This window comes from Aptenodytes forsteri, unplaced genomic scaffold, assembly GCF_000699145.1.
Source record: "Aptenodytes forsteri isolate BGI_AS27 unplaced genomic scaffold, ASM69914v1 Scaffold366, whole genome shotgun sequence".
NCBI classification, from domain to species: Eukaryota; Metazoa; Chordata; class Aves; order Sphenisciformes; family Spheniscidae; genus Aptenodytes; species Aptenodytes forsteri.
Genome location: NW_008794621.1, coordinates 1,110,717 through 1,125,436, shown reverse-complemented (window position 1 = coordinate 1,125,436; position 14,720 = coordinate 1,110,717). Strand labels below are relative to the sequence as shown.

The window sequence follows — 14,720 nt, the reverse complement described above, 5'->3', positions numbered from 1 at the left end:
ATAATTCATGCTTAAATACAAGAGTTGTCTAAAAGGACTTAAGGTGCAGAATCACCCTCCATTCCCCTAGATGAAAACCAGTGTTTCCCACTTCTCTCTCCTTTATGAGAGCTGCTTCATGTGTAACTTCAGATAAAGCAAGGGTTTTGAAAGTTACTGGAAGTTACGTGTCACAAACCACTCTGCCTCATTCTCAAACACGAAGCCCACTCGTTCACTGTCTTCATGGCATCTTCATAAATCACCTATGCAAAAGGTACTACAACCATCTTTTGATATGATTTGGCACAGATGGAAAAACAGGTGGAAAGCCAACCTGATGTGAACAGCGCTATCACCGGTTCAGTGTGCTGACAGTATCTCTCTGCAATGTACATATAGCTACTTTGGAAAGTGGGCCTCATTTAATTAAAATATAAAAAACATACTTTCCGTTACTGAAGTGGTATTATTGACAGGAATAGTTGTTAGGGGACAAACATCTGTGTACCTGAAGCAAGAGGAGGAGGAAAAAACCCACTGAGATGTAGTTATTCTACATCCACAGCAGGTCGCTCAACCACATCCTCCTACCTTTTGATCAAAATAACAAAAGACAACAGATTCTTTTTTTAAAAGGTCAGCTTGTATTGAAAATGTCTCTGTAAAAACACCTGTTATACTACAAGGTAGTACCAATACAAAACAGATCAATATTAACTTTCTTTAAACTGTTAAACTTTATTATAAATTAAAATTTCTTTACAAAAAATTGCACATAATTGACCACTCTTAGATTCTGATGCACTGGCATTTGCAATAGTTTCTTTAATCTTCAAGTTTAATAGTCTCTGCCGTGAGTCCAATGCAGAAAAGGGCAGTAAGCAACCCTCTTAGAGCCTTCAAGTGCAAGAAGCATACTTGTGGCCACGGCAGTTACACTTTCCTTAAGAGCGGCTGCTTTTGTTTTAAATCCTGTAATGAAAAAGTCTCAAAAAAGGTTTAAAAAAGGAAAAACCCAAAATGGACTACTTGCTTTTTACTGTAAACACAGCCCAGTAAATTAATCCCAAACACAGATCTCTCAGGCATCAGCGAGAGTGTCAAGTGAATCAGGAACAGCAAAACAAAGAAAACAAAATAAAAAGAAAACATTAAAAAAATAATGTCTGTCATTTTGATTAACTATACTTACGTAGATGACGTTATGAGAATCTGGCAGGGCCCAGAAGCAAGGCCAGACAGGGAGTTCATTTTTCCAGAGGAGGGTCATGTTAATTGTTTCCAGGTTCAAGGAAAGCAGATTGGAGACTCGATATGCTCAGCAATACTCATCTGCCTTACACAGATCTTAGGCACGGATCAGCCTGAAGGATCATTCAACTGATTTTGGCATTTAATAGGACTTATGGCTGACCGTACCCAGCGTTCAGTGATTCTTGCTTTCTGTTCTGTAAGTGTTTAAATTTAAAAGCTCATCTAGGTTGACTCCAACCTCTTGGCACTTGGAAACTAGTTTTCTCAGGTTATCAGTTTTACCTCCTCCTGATGCTTCAAACAAGAGTTGCTGTAAGAGATGGGGAAGCAGATATAAGATTTAGCCAGAGCTTGAGCATCACCACATCTATGGATATGGGATATGCAGAAAATTTATATGAAACCTCAAACTGAATCATAAGGAGAAAACATTACATCTTTCCACAGTGTTGCACATAGAGGTAACTTCTGAAGGGCTCTCTGATATAAATGATGGACCTGTAAAATAAAAACAAGTATTAAAAGTCAGCACAGTTTCGTGCACTCAGAATGACTGATTTGAAGCACAAAAACCTCTTGCAATAATTTTTAAAATCTGTTTTTAAAAAAAGTTCCAAAGTCAAGCATGAAATTGCTACCTAAAAGCAAAGGCAAGTTTATGCCTGACCTTAATTCTGACCCTTGTATGCACATGATTAATTACGTGAGGACATTCTATTTTTCTTCACAAGACTCCTGCCTCATTCATTGCACAGGATGGAACACGCTCAGGGAATGAAGCAGCTTACTGAATATTTCTCTTTCACCACTCAACGTGTAGTCTCAAGGTCTTGCTTATTGCATACCATCCCAACCCTGCAATGAAAATAACTGTTTTGGAGGCTTTTTTCCTTCAGCATCTATCTGTCTGTGCTTTAACAATCAGTATGCGTCTTTGCAACTCTAAAAAGAAAAAATGGTTTTACCATTTTGTGGTTGGAAATAGAGGACCAAAATGTTTAATGCAAGTATTTACTTAAGTCTCCTTTAACTACTGGTATTTGAAGTACCAACTTTAATCAGAGAGTCATTAGGGGAGGTATTTGTTGGCATTTTAAATACTCGTATTTATATTCTTTTAGCAAACCTTTACATGACCTGTTGAAGGGAATAAATGACGGGTTCTCCAGGAACAGGAAATCCAGGATCTGAATCACAATTCAATTTTAAAACAATATCCTACTTGTTTACTAGAAAATCCAGTTATCTGGAACAGTCACTGATTTATGTAAACAGTTGTTAGTGCTCACTACATCCCAAACTAAGCACCCCCCAAAAAAGCCAACCGCACTGCGTGTGCCTACTTAAGTGATTTTACTCCACACCATATAGGTAGTCAGGTGGTTGCAGAAGAAAACCACAAGATTTCTTCTGGGTGTAATCCAGCTACAATGTTTTACATATGCCTTCATTTTAATTGGTTCATTTTCTTTAAGGACCCTTTTTTTGATTCATTTGAAATCTATTTTTCTAACTTTCTAACCAAACAAAGCAGGGACCTTTTAAGTCACCAGCCTCACTATCGGCAGTGCCTTACAATATAGTCCATCTAATACAATGACTGAAGCAGAGATCTGTGACTAATTACAGATTACACCAAACCATCAACACGAAGACAGAATTAAGGTTGAATAGGCAACCATGCCTTTGATATCTCCTGACTTTGAACTATTTGATCTTACAAACCAAATAACTGTCTGCTTGGGGGGTGTTCTCTTTAAACATTCTAGGAGGCAGTAAAAAAGGAAAGAAAAGATTTCGTATGTGAGTCTAACAATAGCCATGCTACCCACTATGGATCAGTTAAAGCTTTAATACTGTTTCAAAAGAAAGACTACTGACAGAAGAGAAAGATGCTGAGAATCAGCCGCTACAAGAATGACGCAAACCAAGATACAGCAGAGAAGTAGCTCAGGAACACCACAAACAAGTGGTGAGTCACAAACCCAGGGCCTCGTGATCCCCCCAATACACAGCATCTTTCCACAGGCAGAAGAATATTTTGAAGGTGACAGCAACAACACCAGGAAGATCCATTCTGTTTGAACTGAAAAGTGACTCAGTTGCTGTGCCAAAACCCTCGTGTATTTGTATATAGTGATAAAAACACTTCCCTCCCCAAAGTACCAATGAGTAAACCTGTTATTTTTGGAGAAAAAGAACTGATGTCTTTGGTGGGGTGAGGAACTGCTCAAATTCTCTACATACATTGGCTTGGCAGACCCACCCTTCCAACTACTAGTAAAGACAGTCGTTAGCATCTTCCAGCACAACAATCCTTCCTTCCCTCTACCATATTTTAAGTGCTAGCAATCTCCTCCAGGTAAAAAAGAAAAAAAAAGTGTGGGAGAAGAATACGGCCCCCCCTGTAAGGGAAAGATACACACAAACAGTATGCACAATCATACTGATCATCAGATCATGATATAATCCATTCTACCTTGATTGTCAAAGATATTTCTCACACTTGAGGCAAATGCTTCAGTGTTTATGCATAGAATATTTCAACTATCTAGAAATCTTGGGTTTAAGAGATGACCATTGCTTTGGATAAAGCCAAGGTATGAAAAGTTTTACAGAATTTTATAATTACTCATTTCAGTAAGCTGTGTTGACTTACTTCTCTTTGTCCCATTAGAAAGCATTCGGCAGCAATGGCTCTGAGGAAAAGAAATATATAAAAATATTTATTCTTGAATGATTTTAAATGCCATTAGTGGCAGAATACTGACTGTGGAATGGAATTACAAATTCCTTGAAAAGAAACTGACTAACTTCCAATGATGTTAATCTACAGTGAAAAGATAAAAATAGCCATTTTTTAAAAACAACCTTACATGAGCAAGACATTTCAGTGGTTCCCCATTATGAACAAACACTGAAGAAAAAAATCAGTTCAGCATCACTGGATAACGGAGATTACTGCTATTGTGATATATAAAGGGGAGGGTAGAGAAGGGGAGACAGAAGTCAATAGTTGAATTAAAAAGGCAACTTGTAAATACATCATTCATATTTATCTGCATAATATCCATTCACATAAGTTTTCCCAAAAGGGAAATTCCATTTCTCATTTTAAAGAAGTGACAGTACCTCTGTCTGTTGTAACAAACAGTTACTGTTTAAATAATAAGGTAACGAAAGAGAGACTTCCAGTACAAGCCCAACTGGAAGGATGTTTCAGATTTACCTTTGTGATGTAAACCTTATAAACAAAAGCAATATCTATGAAAACAGATGTATGACTGTTGCATTACATTTTCCAGATGGCCAGGCATGTTGGGATATTATATGTAAACATCTTGGCTTGCAGTTTCAGAATTTGAACATTGCTCTCCTCCCAGTATCGCAGAAGCAGTCTGTAAAAGGTATTCATGAGAAAGGAACACTGCTCTAATCACTGGGAACAGAAAAACAACCCAAAGATACTAACACATTACACAAAATCTATTATACCTGATCTGAGCCAAGAGTTGCAAGTATGAAAAAACCCCAAGCCACCATATTCAATATTGACTGAACATGCTCTCAGAACAAAAACAAAGCAAAAAAGTTAAGACACACTTTCAGAGAAAACTAAGTGTGAAATCAAAGAGAAATTATGATCTTGGCACATTACAAGATCCATTTTTAGCATGCACAAGGTAACTGTACATTTGAAAGGAGGCTAATTAGTTTTATAGTCATGTGGCTAGGAGATACTGTTCAGTCAGTTCTGCTCACCCATTTCATGTAGTATCAACATTGTCTAAGGAAGCTACAAGTTCCATCTAGACAGAATCGCAACTTGGTTTAAAATGCAGCCATTCAACTTCGTGTGCCAAAGACAGGTGTGTCATACTCTCCCCACACCCCCAACCACACACACTTATTTCAAGTCTTGCTTTGAATTCTTTGGGGTCACTGTCAATGACGAACAGTAAGTGTTTGGGGACTTTTCAAAATTATTCAATCAAATGTTCATGAGTTCACTGCAGCTGAATACAGTAAAACACGGACTCTCTAATCCTGGAAGATTACACTTTGAAATACTGTTCAAGTAAGAATCAGTGCGATGCTTACATTAACTGGTTTTGTTTCCCGTAAGATTTTTTTCAAAATTGAGAATGGTTTATCTTTGCTAAATAAATGTCAAGTTAAGCCTTCATGTAGCACTGTTATATGCTGGTGTATCCATTTTTATTTGTTCTATGCTGGAACTATACTTTTAATAGATCGTTAAGTAACAAGATTGTTCAAGTAAGAATCAGTGCGATGCTTACATTAACTGGTTTTGTTTCCCGTAAGATTTTTTTCAAAATTGAGAATGGTTTATCTTTGCTAAATAAATGTCAAGTTAAGCCTTCATGTAGCACTGTTATATGCTGGTGTATCCATTTTTATTTGTTCTATGCTGGAACTATACTTTTAATAGATCGTTAAGTAACAACATTTTAATACATATCTGACATTTCTCTACACACTTGAAATTTTGACCATTTGTACTCATCATGTACAATGCAGAGTTAATTCCTGTATAATTATAACCTTTCTGTAGATAAAACAGAACCCTGTCAAATACAAGAAAGATCAAGATGTCAGAAGGCACAATGTGCCTCAAGCAACATGCAGTAATAAAGGAAGAGTTTTGCTTTTGTAGTAGAAAGCAAATCATGCATGTCTTGCATAAAAAACAGTAGTTATGTTAACCAGCTGTTTGTCTTGATTACAAGTATTTTTACATACCTCAGTGCAAGTCCAGGATTAGCAGGCATGGTAGAACAAAACCGTTCCAAGGTTTTGGAATGCTGAGATTTTGGAATGCAGCTCAAATAAAAATGAATTACCTGTAGAATTTGAATTATAAACATTAATCCACTTTATACCTGTCTAATTTTGCTAAGAATAATGGAATGACGAACTGTGAACATTATGACTAAAGTGAGTTACCATCTACAAACCTTATCAACTACAAACCTTATCCCTCAAGGATATAGAAATCAATTCGTGCAATAAAAAGTTAGTGTCAAGTTGCTAACACCACGTATTTTAGTCCTTCTAGCCTGCACTTAGTGAGTAAAGAGAACTGCACTGGATGTTAGCAAAATGGGACCCAGGGTTTCTATAAGCTTTATTCTGTCTGTATAGGTCCTCAACTTGTTTTTACTCCTATTTTATTTCTTCTGTTTCTCAACCACTGTAATTTCTATGATCAAAACTGACAGCTTAAATACTGTTTCCATCTGCCAGTGTAACTGCTCTGCAGACCCGTCTTGCTCAACCATCTCTTCCTTCCCTTACACATTTTCTCTTTTCTCTAGGAAAGAATAGTTTGTCATTAACAGCTGTATTCACAGTATTAAAGCATGCCATAATAAAGTTTCTTTTTGCCTTACACACCCTTTATTCATAAGGTCACTGCTACATAGTCTTCTGCTCAGAACACTACTATCCTTAGATACTTGTTTCTTTTTCTACCAATTCCTAGCTCTCAGTGTTCATATACTACTGTGGTGCTGTATTTGAACAAGTAAATTACAGGTACCTGCTAAAAGGTCAGTCTCCTTGTTTAATTAAAACTGTCTACAGACACATTTTTACCTTATTATGAAACTCATAATTGGTCCAATAATCAGCAGTACTAAAAGGAATTGGGTATCGTGTGGGGACTGTAACCAGACATCTGTTCACTAGGTCAGTAAAAAGCTTGAATTCTTGAACTTTGTTGTTGGATCCAACAACTTTGCTATTGATAAAAACAAGGTAACTGGAAGAAAAAGAAAAAAAAAAAAAGATGGTTCTGGTAGCCTTCACTTAATAGTTTTAAGATTAATTTACTTTCGTCCTTTAAGAACTTACTCCAGCCAGATGTTCTGAACAGTTTCCTGCTGCATCACTGCCCCCAGAGCTGCTTCATAAGCATCCAGTGCTTCACCAACACTTGCATGAAGAGACTGGCACAAACTGTTTATATTAAAAGTTAAAATGTGTTGTATGTCATAAACAATGCATGTTATTAAGAATAAGAAAAAATGAAGAACTTCCCACTCTGAGATGCAAGAAAAAAAAACAGTGTTTTCAGTTTTATGGACTAATTTATCAGTCAACTTATTAAAATGGGTAAGTCTCAACTGCAGATAATAAGGACTAATACAGAAACCATGCAGTTTAAAATGAAACTCAACTTAAATAGAAATGAAACATTACGAATTGCCTTCTACTCCTGTAAAGTATCCTTTTACTAATCCTTACAATAGGGATGTTCTGACTGCTACAGAATGGAGACAAGTCTTGAGCTTCCGTCTGGAAAGCTCCAGAACAATAAATATCAAAGTCAGATTAAAACCACTTGAGAAATGGTATCAGACTGTGGCAACAAAACTAGTGTTCTGTAACAAATACTACTGGGGATCTGGGGTAGAAATATGCTGATCATCTGAGGAAAAAAAAAACACCTGACAAGAACAGTCAAAAACCCCCTTAATTTTGTTCCACAGCTCCTTAAAGAAACATATGGTCAGACCAACATATAGGACGTCACCAAAGACAGTAGACATTTTTTGACCACAATTCAGTGAACAATCCTTATTTCAAAGTGTAAAGTAACAGTGGAAAAAAAGGTAAAACAGTAAGTCATAGGAGGGGGGAAAAAAAAAAAAACCACTCATGAAGAGGAAGACTACAGAAATGCAAAATAAGATAGGGCTGATGTTGCTACCTTGCTACAGAACCCTCCTGACTAGGGTCACATAATCAGAGTGCCTGATTCTAGTCCTGCTTTCCCCAGGAACTACAAACTAAATCACCTATTTGCTACTCTTTCTAAAAAAGTGTGTGTATAAGTTTGCGTGCGCGCACACACACGTGTACACACACACAATGATCTTTCCAAGTAAAACATTGTTCCTTGAGCTTTAAGGCTTTGCTGATTTCAATCTCACACACACACAATGATCTTTCCAAGTAAAAGTAAAACATTGTTCCTTGAGCTTTGAGGCTTTGCTGATTTCAATCTGACTATTTTCACTTGGTAAAAGAGAAGTTTTATGTCTTTTGTTCTCTGTACCTGAAAAAAGGAAGGCATACAATAGGCCCAAATACCTAGGCACTTACTGTAGCAAAACTCAATCACAGAAACACTCAATTATTAGCTCTGAAAGTAATTTAGGCACTTATTTCAAGAACACTAGAAGAAGCAGGTGCTAAAATACAGGCGTATCTGAGCTTAAGTTAAGGTCCCTAATGACTAGACTAAACAGTGACCTCAAGTGTCTTTCTAACAATGTTTCTACTGTGCAAGTACCAAACTTAAAATTGAACTTGCAAAGAGGTAAGTATTTTCTAAAAAACATTTATTTAAGTTGGTATTAATGGACAGTATCAAGAGAAAACATTAAGATAACTTAATCTAAACCTTATATAAAGATCTTCTTGAAAACCATACATAAGCAACAGTTTTGAAGGAGTTCTGAGGAGTCCTCAGTCAGTATCTGAAGCATTATCATCTTTGCCCCTTTACTCATCTGAAAAGCCAAATAGCTACCTGTGAAGACTGACAAACCCAGACCATGAAGTGGTAAACTTCTTCAACAGCCTGAGTCAACACCTTGGTAACCACAGTTATCCTAGTAAGTTATAGATGGTTAACACTTTGGTGCTTGCCAATCCTGGATACTGCTGCTATGGAAAGGAATAGTGGAAGAAACAAAAAAAAAGATTGTGTATACATGACAAAGATCTGTCACCTTTGCAATTTCTTGCAGACAAAAAGGTCACTTTGCTGTATTACTTTGCTACAGAGGGGCGTCTGTGGCTAGTTCCAACTTTTATAGCCTGTTGATAATAGCTCCATAAACAGCTGAAACCGTGGGTCAAGGAAGGTGGGGAGGCCAGGGCTAAACTAAGTTAAACAGAGTGGGGGAAACTATTGTAAAATAAAAAGGAGACAACTGAAAGCCAGAAGAAAGAAGAACACTGCTAGCAATAGCAACCTAAAACAAAAGTAAAACAAAAAAAATCATTTTGTGAGGTGAACACACCTGTTACTGTTCCCATAGGGCAGAATTTCTGAAAGATTTCTCAAGTGGAGAATTTAAGTTGACATGCAATTCACAGTTCCATAAAATTGTCTCTGTTGTGCAGCAGGCAGGTAGGTTCTCTAAGGACGGGCAGATCATTTATTGAAAGAACTCAAAGTGGTATACCCTTAGGCAAATAATGAATGTTCTGCTTTTGAAAATGCAATTTACTCAGACCCAATAGCTGTTTCTCAGAAATACTTTAGAAAGTCTCACCAGTAGATCTGCCACAGATATGGGATTTGCTGGTTTACAACATCATCCGTAAGATGTTCTTTATAGAGAGGTGATGTAAATTCAATTGGCATTGGAAAATTCAAGAGATATCTACAGGAGAAAAAAAGTAGTAGTAAATGAGAATAACCCTCTACATGGAAGAGTCCTATATGGATGCAACATTTAGTTCTGAAATCCAGTTCATGGGACATATTAAAGACAGATGCACTTTTCCTAGATTTTAGTTCAACTCTAACCAGATACAATTTATACAGAAAGCATTACACGGAAATATAGAAATAGTTAATACAGAAAGTATTTACTCCCTCATTACGTACAAAGTGAAATGTTGCTTTATATCTCAGACTTCCCCCTCCCCACATAAAATACATCAAGTAAGGTACAATCATCTACATACAGTCAGCTAAGCTGCATTGCCAGTACTAAATTTAATGTAAATAAATGTAAGCAGGAATAAAATCTAACACCTAACTTGGAGATAAAAATATTTCAAAGCCTCATCTGCATAAGCTTTAGCACAGAAGGTCTTCCTTTGAAGGCCTTCAGAGGCATCTATTTTGACTATAGGGAACTTGCATATTTCAAAACGTCAATAAGCCTCTCAATTAGGTGCTAAAATTCAAGTGGACAACCAGCAGGCTAAATAATGAGCCTCTGCCTTTTCAGCAATAATGATCTTGCTGATTAATAGCATGCTGGACCTCTGGATTGATGTCTTTTGCAAGTGCCTAAATACAGTGGTTTAGGTACGCAATTTCAGGCTCCTAGCTTGGGGGGGGGGCAGGAAGAAGACAACCAACTTTGGCATACATATGACTGATTTTCATTCCCCAAATCCAGACACTAAACTTGCTGGCTGTTTCATCTTTAAATGCTTGTGGGTTTACGATTTAGTGTATACGCACAAACAACTACTATAAACCTTATAAACTACCAAATCATAATTCACTGAAGTTTTAGCAAAACACACCAAGCTAAAAATATAGAAGTTTAAAAGTTCTAGACTGTCTTGTTTTTCAAGAAAATGCTAATATTACCAAAATTTAAATAGAAAAAAGATATTCTAAATGTACCTTAAGAGATCCATGGGACCATGCTGTTGGCATGTATTCTCAAAGAAAGCTGCCACAAAATCTTGCAACAGTGGAAGAATACTGCTTGACCTTTCCTGTTTTGAGGTTTTTATTTTTAAAAATAAAATATTAAAATCAAACATCAACCTGAAAATGACAAGCATTTTAAGCATAATAAATAAATAATAAGTGGCGTGTCTCTCTCTGCAATGCTCCACTGTCTTAATTCTCTAAAGAATGAAGTCTAACTGGGTCAGTCAGCAGGTAGCAGAAAAAAGCTGGAAACTCAGCAGGTAGCAGAAAAAAGGTGGAAACATATTACAGGGTTTACTGTTAGTGTCTATAATTCTTGCTTAAGAATATTATCACTGGATTAGAACAACCCAAACTGTAAATTTATGGTATTATGTAATTCCTTTGATTATCTTTAATCATGTCACTAATCTTGCCAATTCTATTTTCCCCATGTATATAAAGGAATACTAGACATTACAAAAATATCATGAAGATTAATCAATTTGGTAAGTGTTTGAAACAACCCATAAAACCCAAACTTCATAAAGCCAGCAGACCCAACAAAATGAGTTTTGGAGTGGAGTATTACCTGTGAAACAAGGAATTTACATAACCGATAAAAAATTTCTGCATTCTGAGGATTCTTCTCAAAAGCTCCAATCCACACTTTGTAGGCATTGTCACTCTGCTCCATGTGCAAATGCAAGGTGGCCAAACTTTCCAAGAGCTGGCAGTTGTTAGGGCAGAGCTCCAATAAAGATCTACAAAGTTCTGCAGCAGACTCCCACCTTAAAGAAAAGTAAAGGTAAGTTTTCAAAAAAGCAGAGTTGAGTACTCCTATTAAAAATGTCTTGAAACAACTTACCTTTCAAGAAGTTTCAGCAAAGCTATCTTATTTCTGTAGAGAGGAAAGCAGATAGCTATTCTTTTGTCAGGTTCAAGGCTTTCATCAGTACATGTTTTGACCGCATCTTCAAAACAGAAGTATAAAATCAAGCCTTTAGACCTCAAGCAATGTCAAAGTTACTTCAAGCCTTAACATAATAAAAAGTCTCATCTAACCTAATTAAAACACATAAGTGTGGAAAGATATTTCTGAGAGTGCTGCTTTTGCTAATTATTAAGAAAAGGAAGATGACCATCTTTGGAAAAGCTTTCTTAACACTTATCACCACAGTGCAAAGACAAAAGTCTCTCAGAATTTCATCCCTCGTTCATTTAAAAACCAGGAAACATCCTACCAATGCGATGTTAAAGCCACATTACAGATAGCAGTGTATTGCTATATTTAAAACTACATTCCAGGATTTTCAGCATAGCTGCTGAAAGCTATTGAGACAAAAACTAATATATTTTTATTCTTCTCAGCATAATAAAGTTACCCAACAATGAACACCCCATAATGAACACCCCATTATCATGGCTAGACTGCCTTCACTCCCACAGTTGGGCTACTCAACCTGTCCTTGAGTATTTCCACACTACATTACCACCTGCAGCATAGATATATTCTCAGCAGCAATTCAATACTGCTGCTGGCCAACACGTTAAGTACTGACATTTATACAATGCTATTATAAACTCTACCTCTGGCAGTACCAAAAGTCAAGAATTCAATTTCTTCTAGTATCTTCATTCTACATCTTTAAAAAAAATTATTCAGTTTACTTAAACTTTGAACGAAGACAAACACATGCATCGCTCTGCCTCTTCTAAGGAAAGTAACTTTCCAATAGACACATCCCATTGAGGGGAGGGAGGGTAAGAGAGAGAACGACAACAGAAGCTTGGCACAAGCCCAAGAAAACTAGCAATGTCATACTGTCACAAGCCACTAGTCTTCATCTGGATAGAATATCATAGTTCAGAGAAAAAGCTATGGCTTTGAACCATAGATGAAAAACTCAGTGTGTGTGTTAAGTACCGGACAACATGGACTTTCCTCACTCCTCTGTTCAAATCAAGATGAAATATTCACTGGAGTAATCCCAATGGCTTAACATAGTCATCAGCAATATTGCACTGCCTTGAAATTCCAAAAGTTGGATATTTCTTGATTTACAACAAGTAATGTATGAAATAGTTTACCTCCTTAATCTTACCTTCAAACATAGCTAACAGCGTATCAGGATCAGTCTTCACATCTTGAACTGTTTGCCATGGTATTAAAAATGGCTCTTTGTTCACGATCCTTGAAGGACTGACATTAGCTGGATCATAGAACTTGACTGGGAGAACACCGAATTCAGTTAGATGAATGTAAGCCAGCCAAGCCAAGCAACGGTCACTTACAGTAAGGCGTTCTGATATTGTCTTTTCATTTGCTGATTTTAAAGCATTCTGTAAAGGTTAAAAGAAATACATTGTATTTCAACTATAAAATCTTTAAGATCTAAGAATGAGAAAAGGAAACAGGATGAGTAAGTTTTAATATTCTCAAATCTTTTCCACAGAAAAAACTAATTCTTTATGTCAATCATGATTATATTTGGCTTATGTGAATGTGTGACCGTATTCAAATCGTACGCATAATTTCTAGTAACAGGTTTAGAAAAACTGAGGAAGATTGTTATTTTGAAGTGTGAACAGAGATAGACTTTGAAAACATGCATTGCCCAACGTGTTCCATTTTTCTGCTTAATTCTTGGACAATTACTTCCAGTTGCATAGAAATAATGCATTAGCTCTAGAGACAACTCATCTACAAGTTGGATTCAGCTTGCTATATCCTACAGGGTTTTGCGGTTTTGGGGTTTTTGTTTGTTAGGTTTTGGGTTGTTTTTATTAAGTCCTAGTTATACAGCTACTAAGTTACAGCTATCCAAGTCTACTGAAAGCACCACCATCTCTAGACATACTGTTTAAAAAAAAAAGTGTTGGAAACGTTACTGAGAACAAGGATACTGCTTCAAATTTTCCTACCAGTCATATGCAAAACTAGAATAGCCCAGTTAAATTGGCAGATCCCAAACAGAATCATTAGAGCATGCAATTAGACAAAGTCTAACCACAATTGCTCCTAAAACAGAACAGAATCTCATGGCTAGTGATGTGCCAACATTTTTCTGGATAAATGCAGTACAATCAAAGAATGCACTTTCAAGGGAGTGAAAGTACTTACAAATTTAGGCAAAATTCACCAGGAATTTGTCCTGTAATAGGCGAAAACTGAAGTTTCAAAAACATTTCACTTATTCACCCTTCAAAATATTTACTTCAGAAAATTTGCTTTCAAGCTTTCAAAGAGACACGTTGCTACTTACTCTGAAGTAGCATTTACTTAGAAATTATCTTCTTTTAAATATGGCTAAATGATCTCTCCCCAAGACATTCTTTTCAACTACACATTTCAGACGAATAGAAAAAAACACAAAAAAAATGTTTCAGTTTGTGATGATGCTTTGGGGAAAGGTAAGGGAAACCAACCCATGTTATTCTCCCATACACACTGGATTTCCATGTCAATTCAACACAAACTGAGTTTTTTTTCCCCTCTGTTATTTTTGTTCATTCAGTCAAACATTCAGAATTACATCTATCAGTACTGCTGTGTTTAGAATAGTTTTTGGAGGAAGTCAACACAGCATTACACTTCTCTATTTAAACAGGAGCTAGAAAAAAAGCATTACAGCCTTAAACCACACAACTGAGAAAAATGTTGTAGAGTGTAGCAAGCAACAGGTGCCACCTGCTGGTAGGAATGAAAAAAACTTGCAATTGAAACTACAGCAGCTCCCACTTTTAGTAGGAGTCGATGTCAGCACTCAATGTCTCACCTTCATCCACCGCTTCTATTGTCTACAGAACAGTAACAGTGACCTAAATTCTTTCTACAGTCACAATAAAAGCCTGAGATAACTCCATGACTTTGGAGTTCATGGGATCAATAAAGTCTGATTTAACAGTCTCCAAATTTTGGAGCAGGGCAATACTGTTAGGTAACATCATACTATGTTCCTTCCCAAGAACTACTGGTTTGGTAATTTCTGTAGCAATAAGCATTTGAGTACCTGAGGCAATACATTACTCACAGGCCCTTCACTGCGTAAAAATGTTCTACAGC

General features: G+C 36.5%; 1 protein-coding gene across 1 annotated transcript in view; it reads right to left on the bottom strand.

Moving 5' to 3' along the window:
* Positions 1 to 700: 700 nt before the first annotated feature.
* ZFC3H1 (zinc finger C3H1-type containing) overlaps positions 701 to 14,720 on the bottom strand; it is a gene marked incomplete at its 5' end in the record, with an annotated part of 44,518 nt that continues 30,498 nt past the window's right edge. Inside the window, 12 exons of the mRNA XM_009273240.1 lie at positions 701 to 1,546; positions 1,672 to 1,734; positions 3,896 to 3,935; positions 4,533 to 4,634; positions 6,001 to 6,101; positions 6,856 to 7,021; positions 7,114 to 7,218; positions 9,549 to 9,659; positions 10,643 to 10,737; positions 11,247 to 11,445; positions 11,523 to 11,628; positions 12,760 to 12,997. Coding sequence (XP_009271515.1) covers positions 1,409 to 1,546; positions 1,672 to 1,734; positions 3,896 to 3,935; positions 4,533 to 4,634; positions 6,001 to 6,101; positions 6,856 to 7,021; positions 7,114 to 7,218; positions 9,549 to 9,659; positions 10,643 to 10,737; positions 11,247 to 11,445; positions 11,523 to 11,628; positions 12,760 to 12,997 — 1,464 coding nt within the window. The remainder of the gene's footprint in view (positions 1,547 to 1,671; positions 1,735 to 3,895; positions 3,936 to 4,532; positions 4,635 to 6,000; positions 6,102 to 6,855; positions 7,022 to 7,113; positions 7,219 to 9,548; positions 9,660 to 10,642; positions 10,738 to 11,246; positions 11,446 to 11,522; positions 11,629 to 12,759; positions 12,998 to 14,720) is intronic.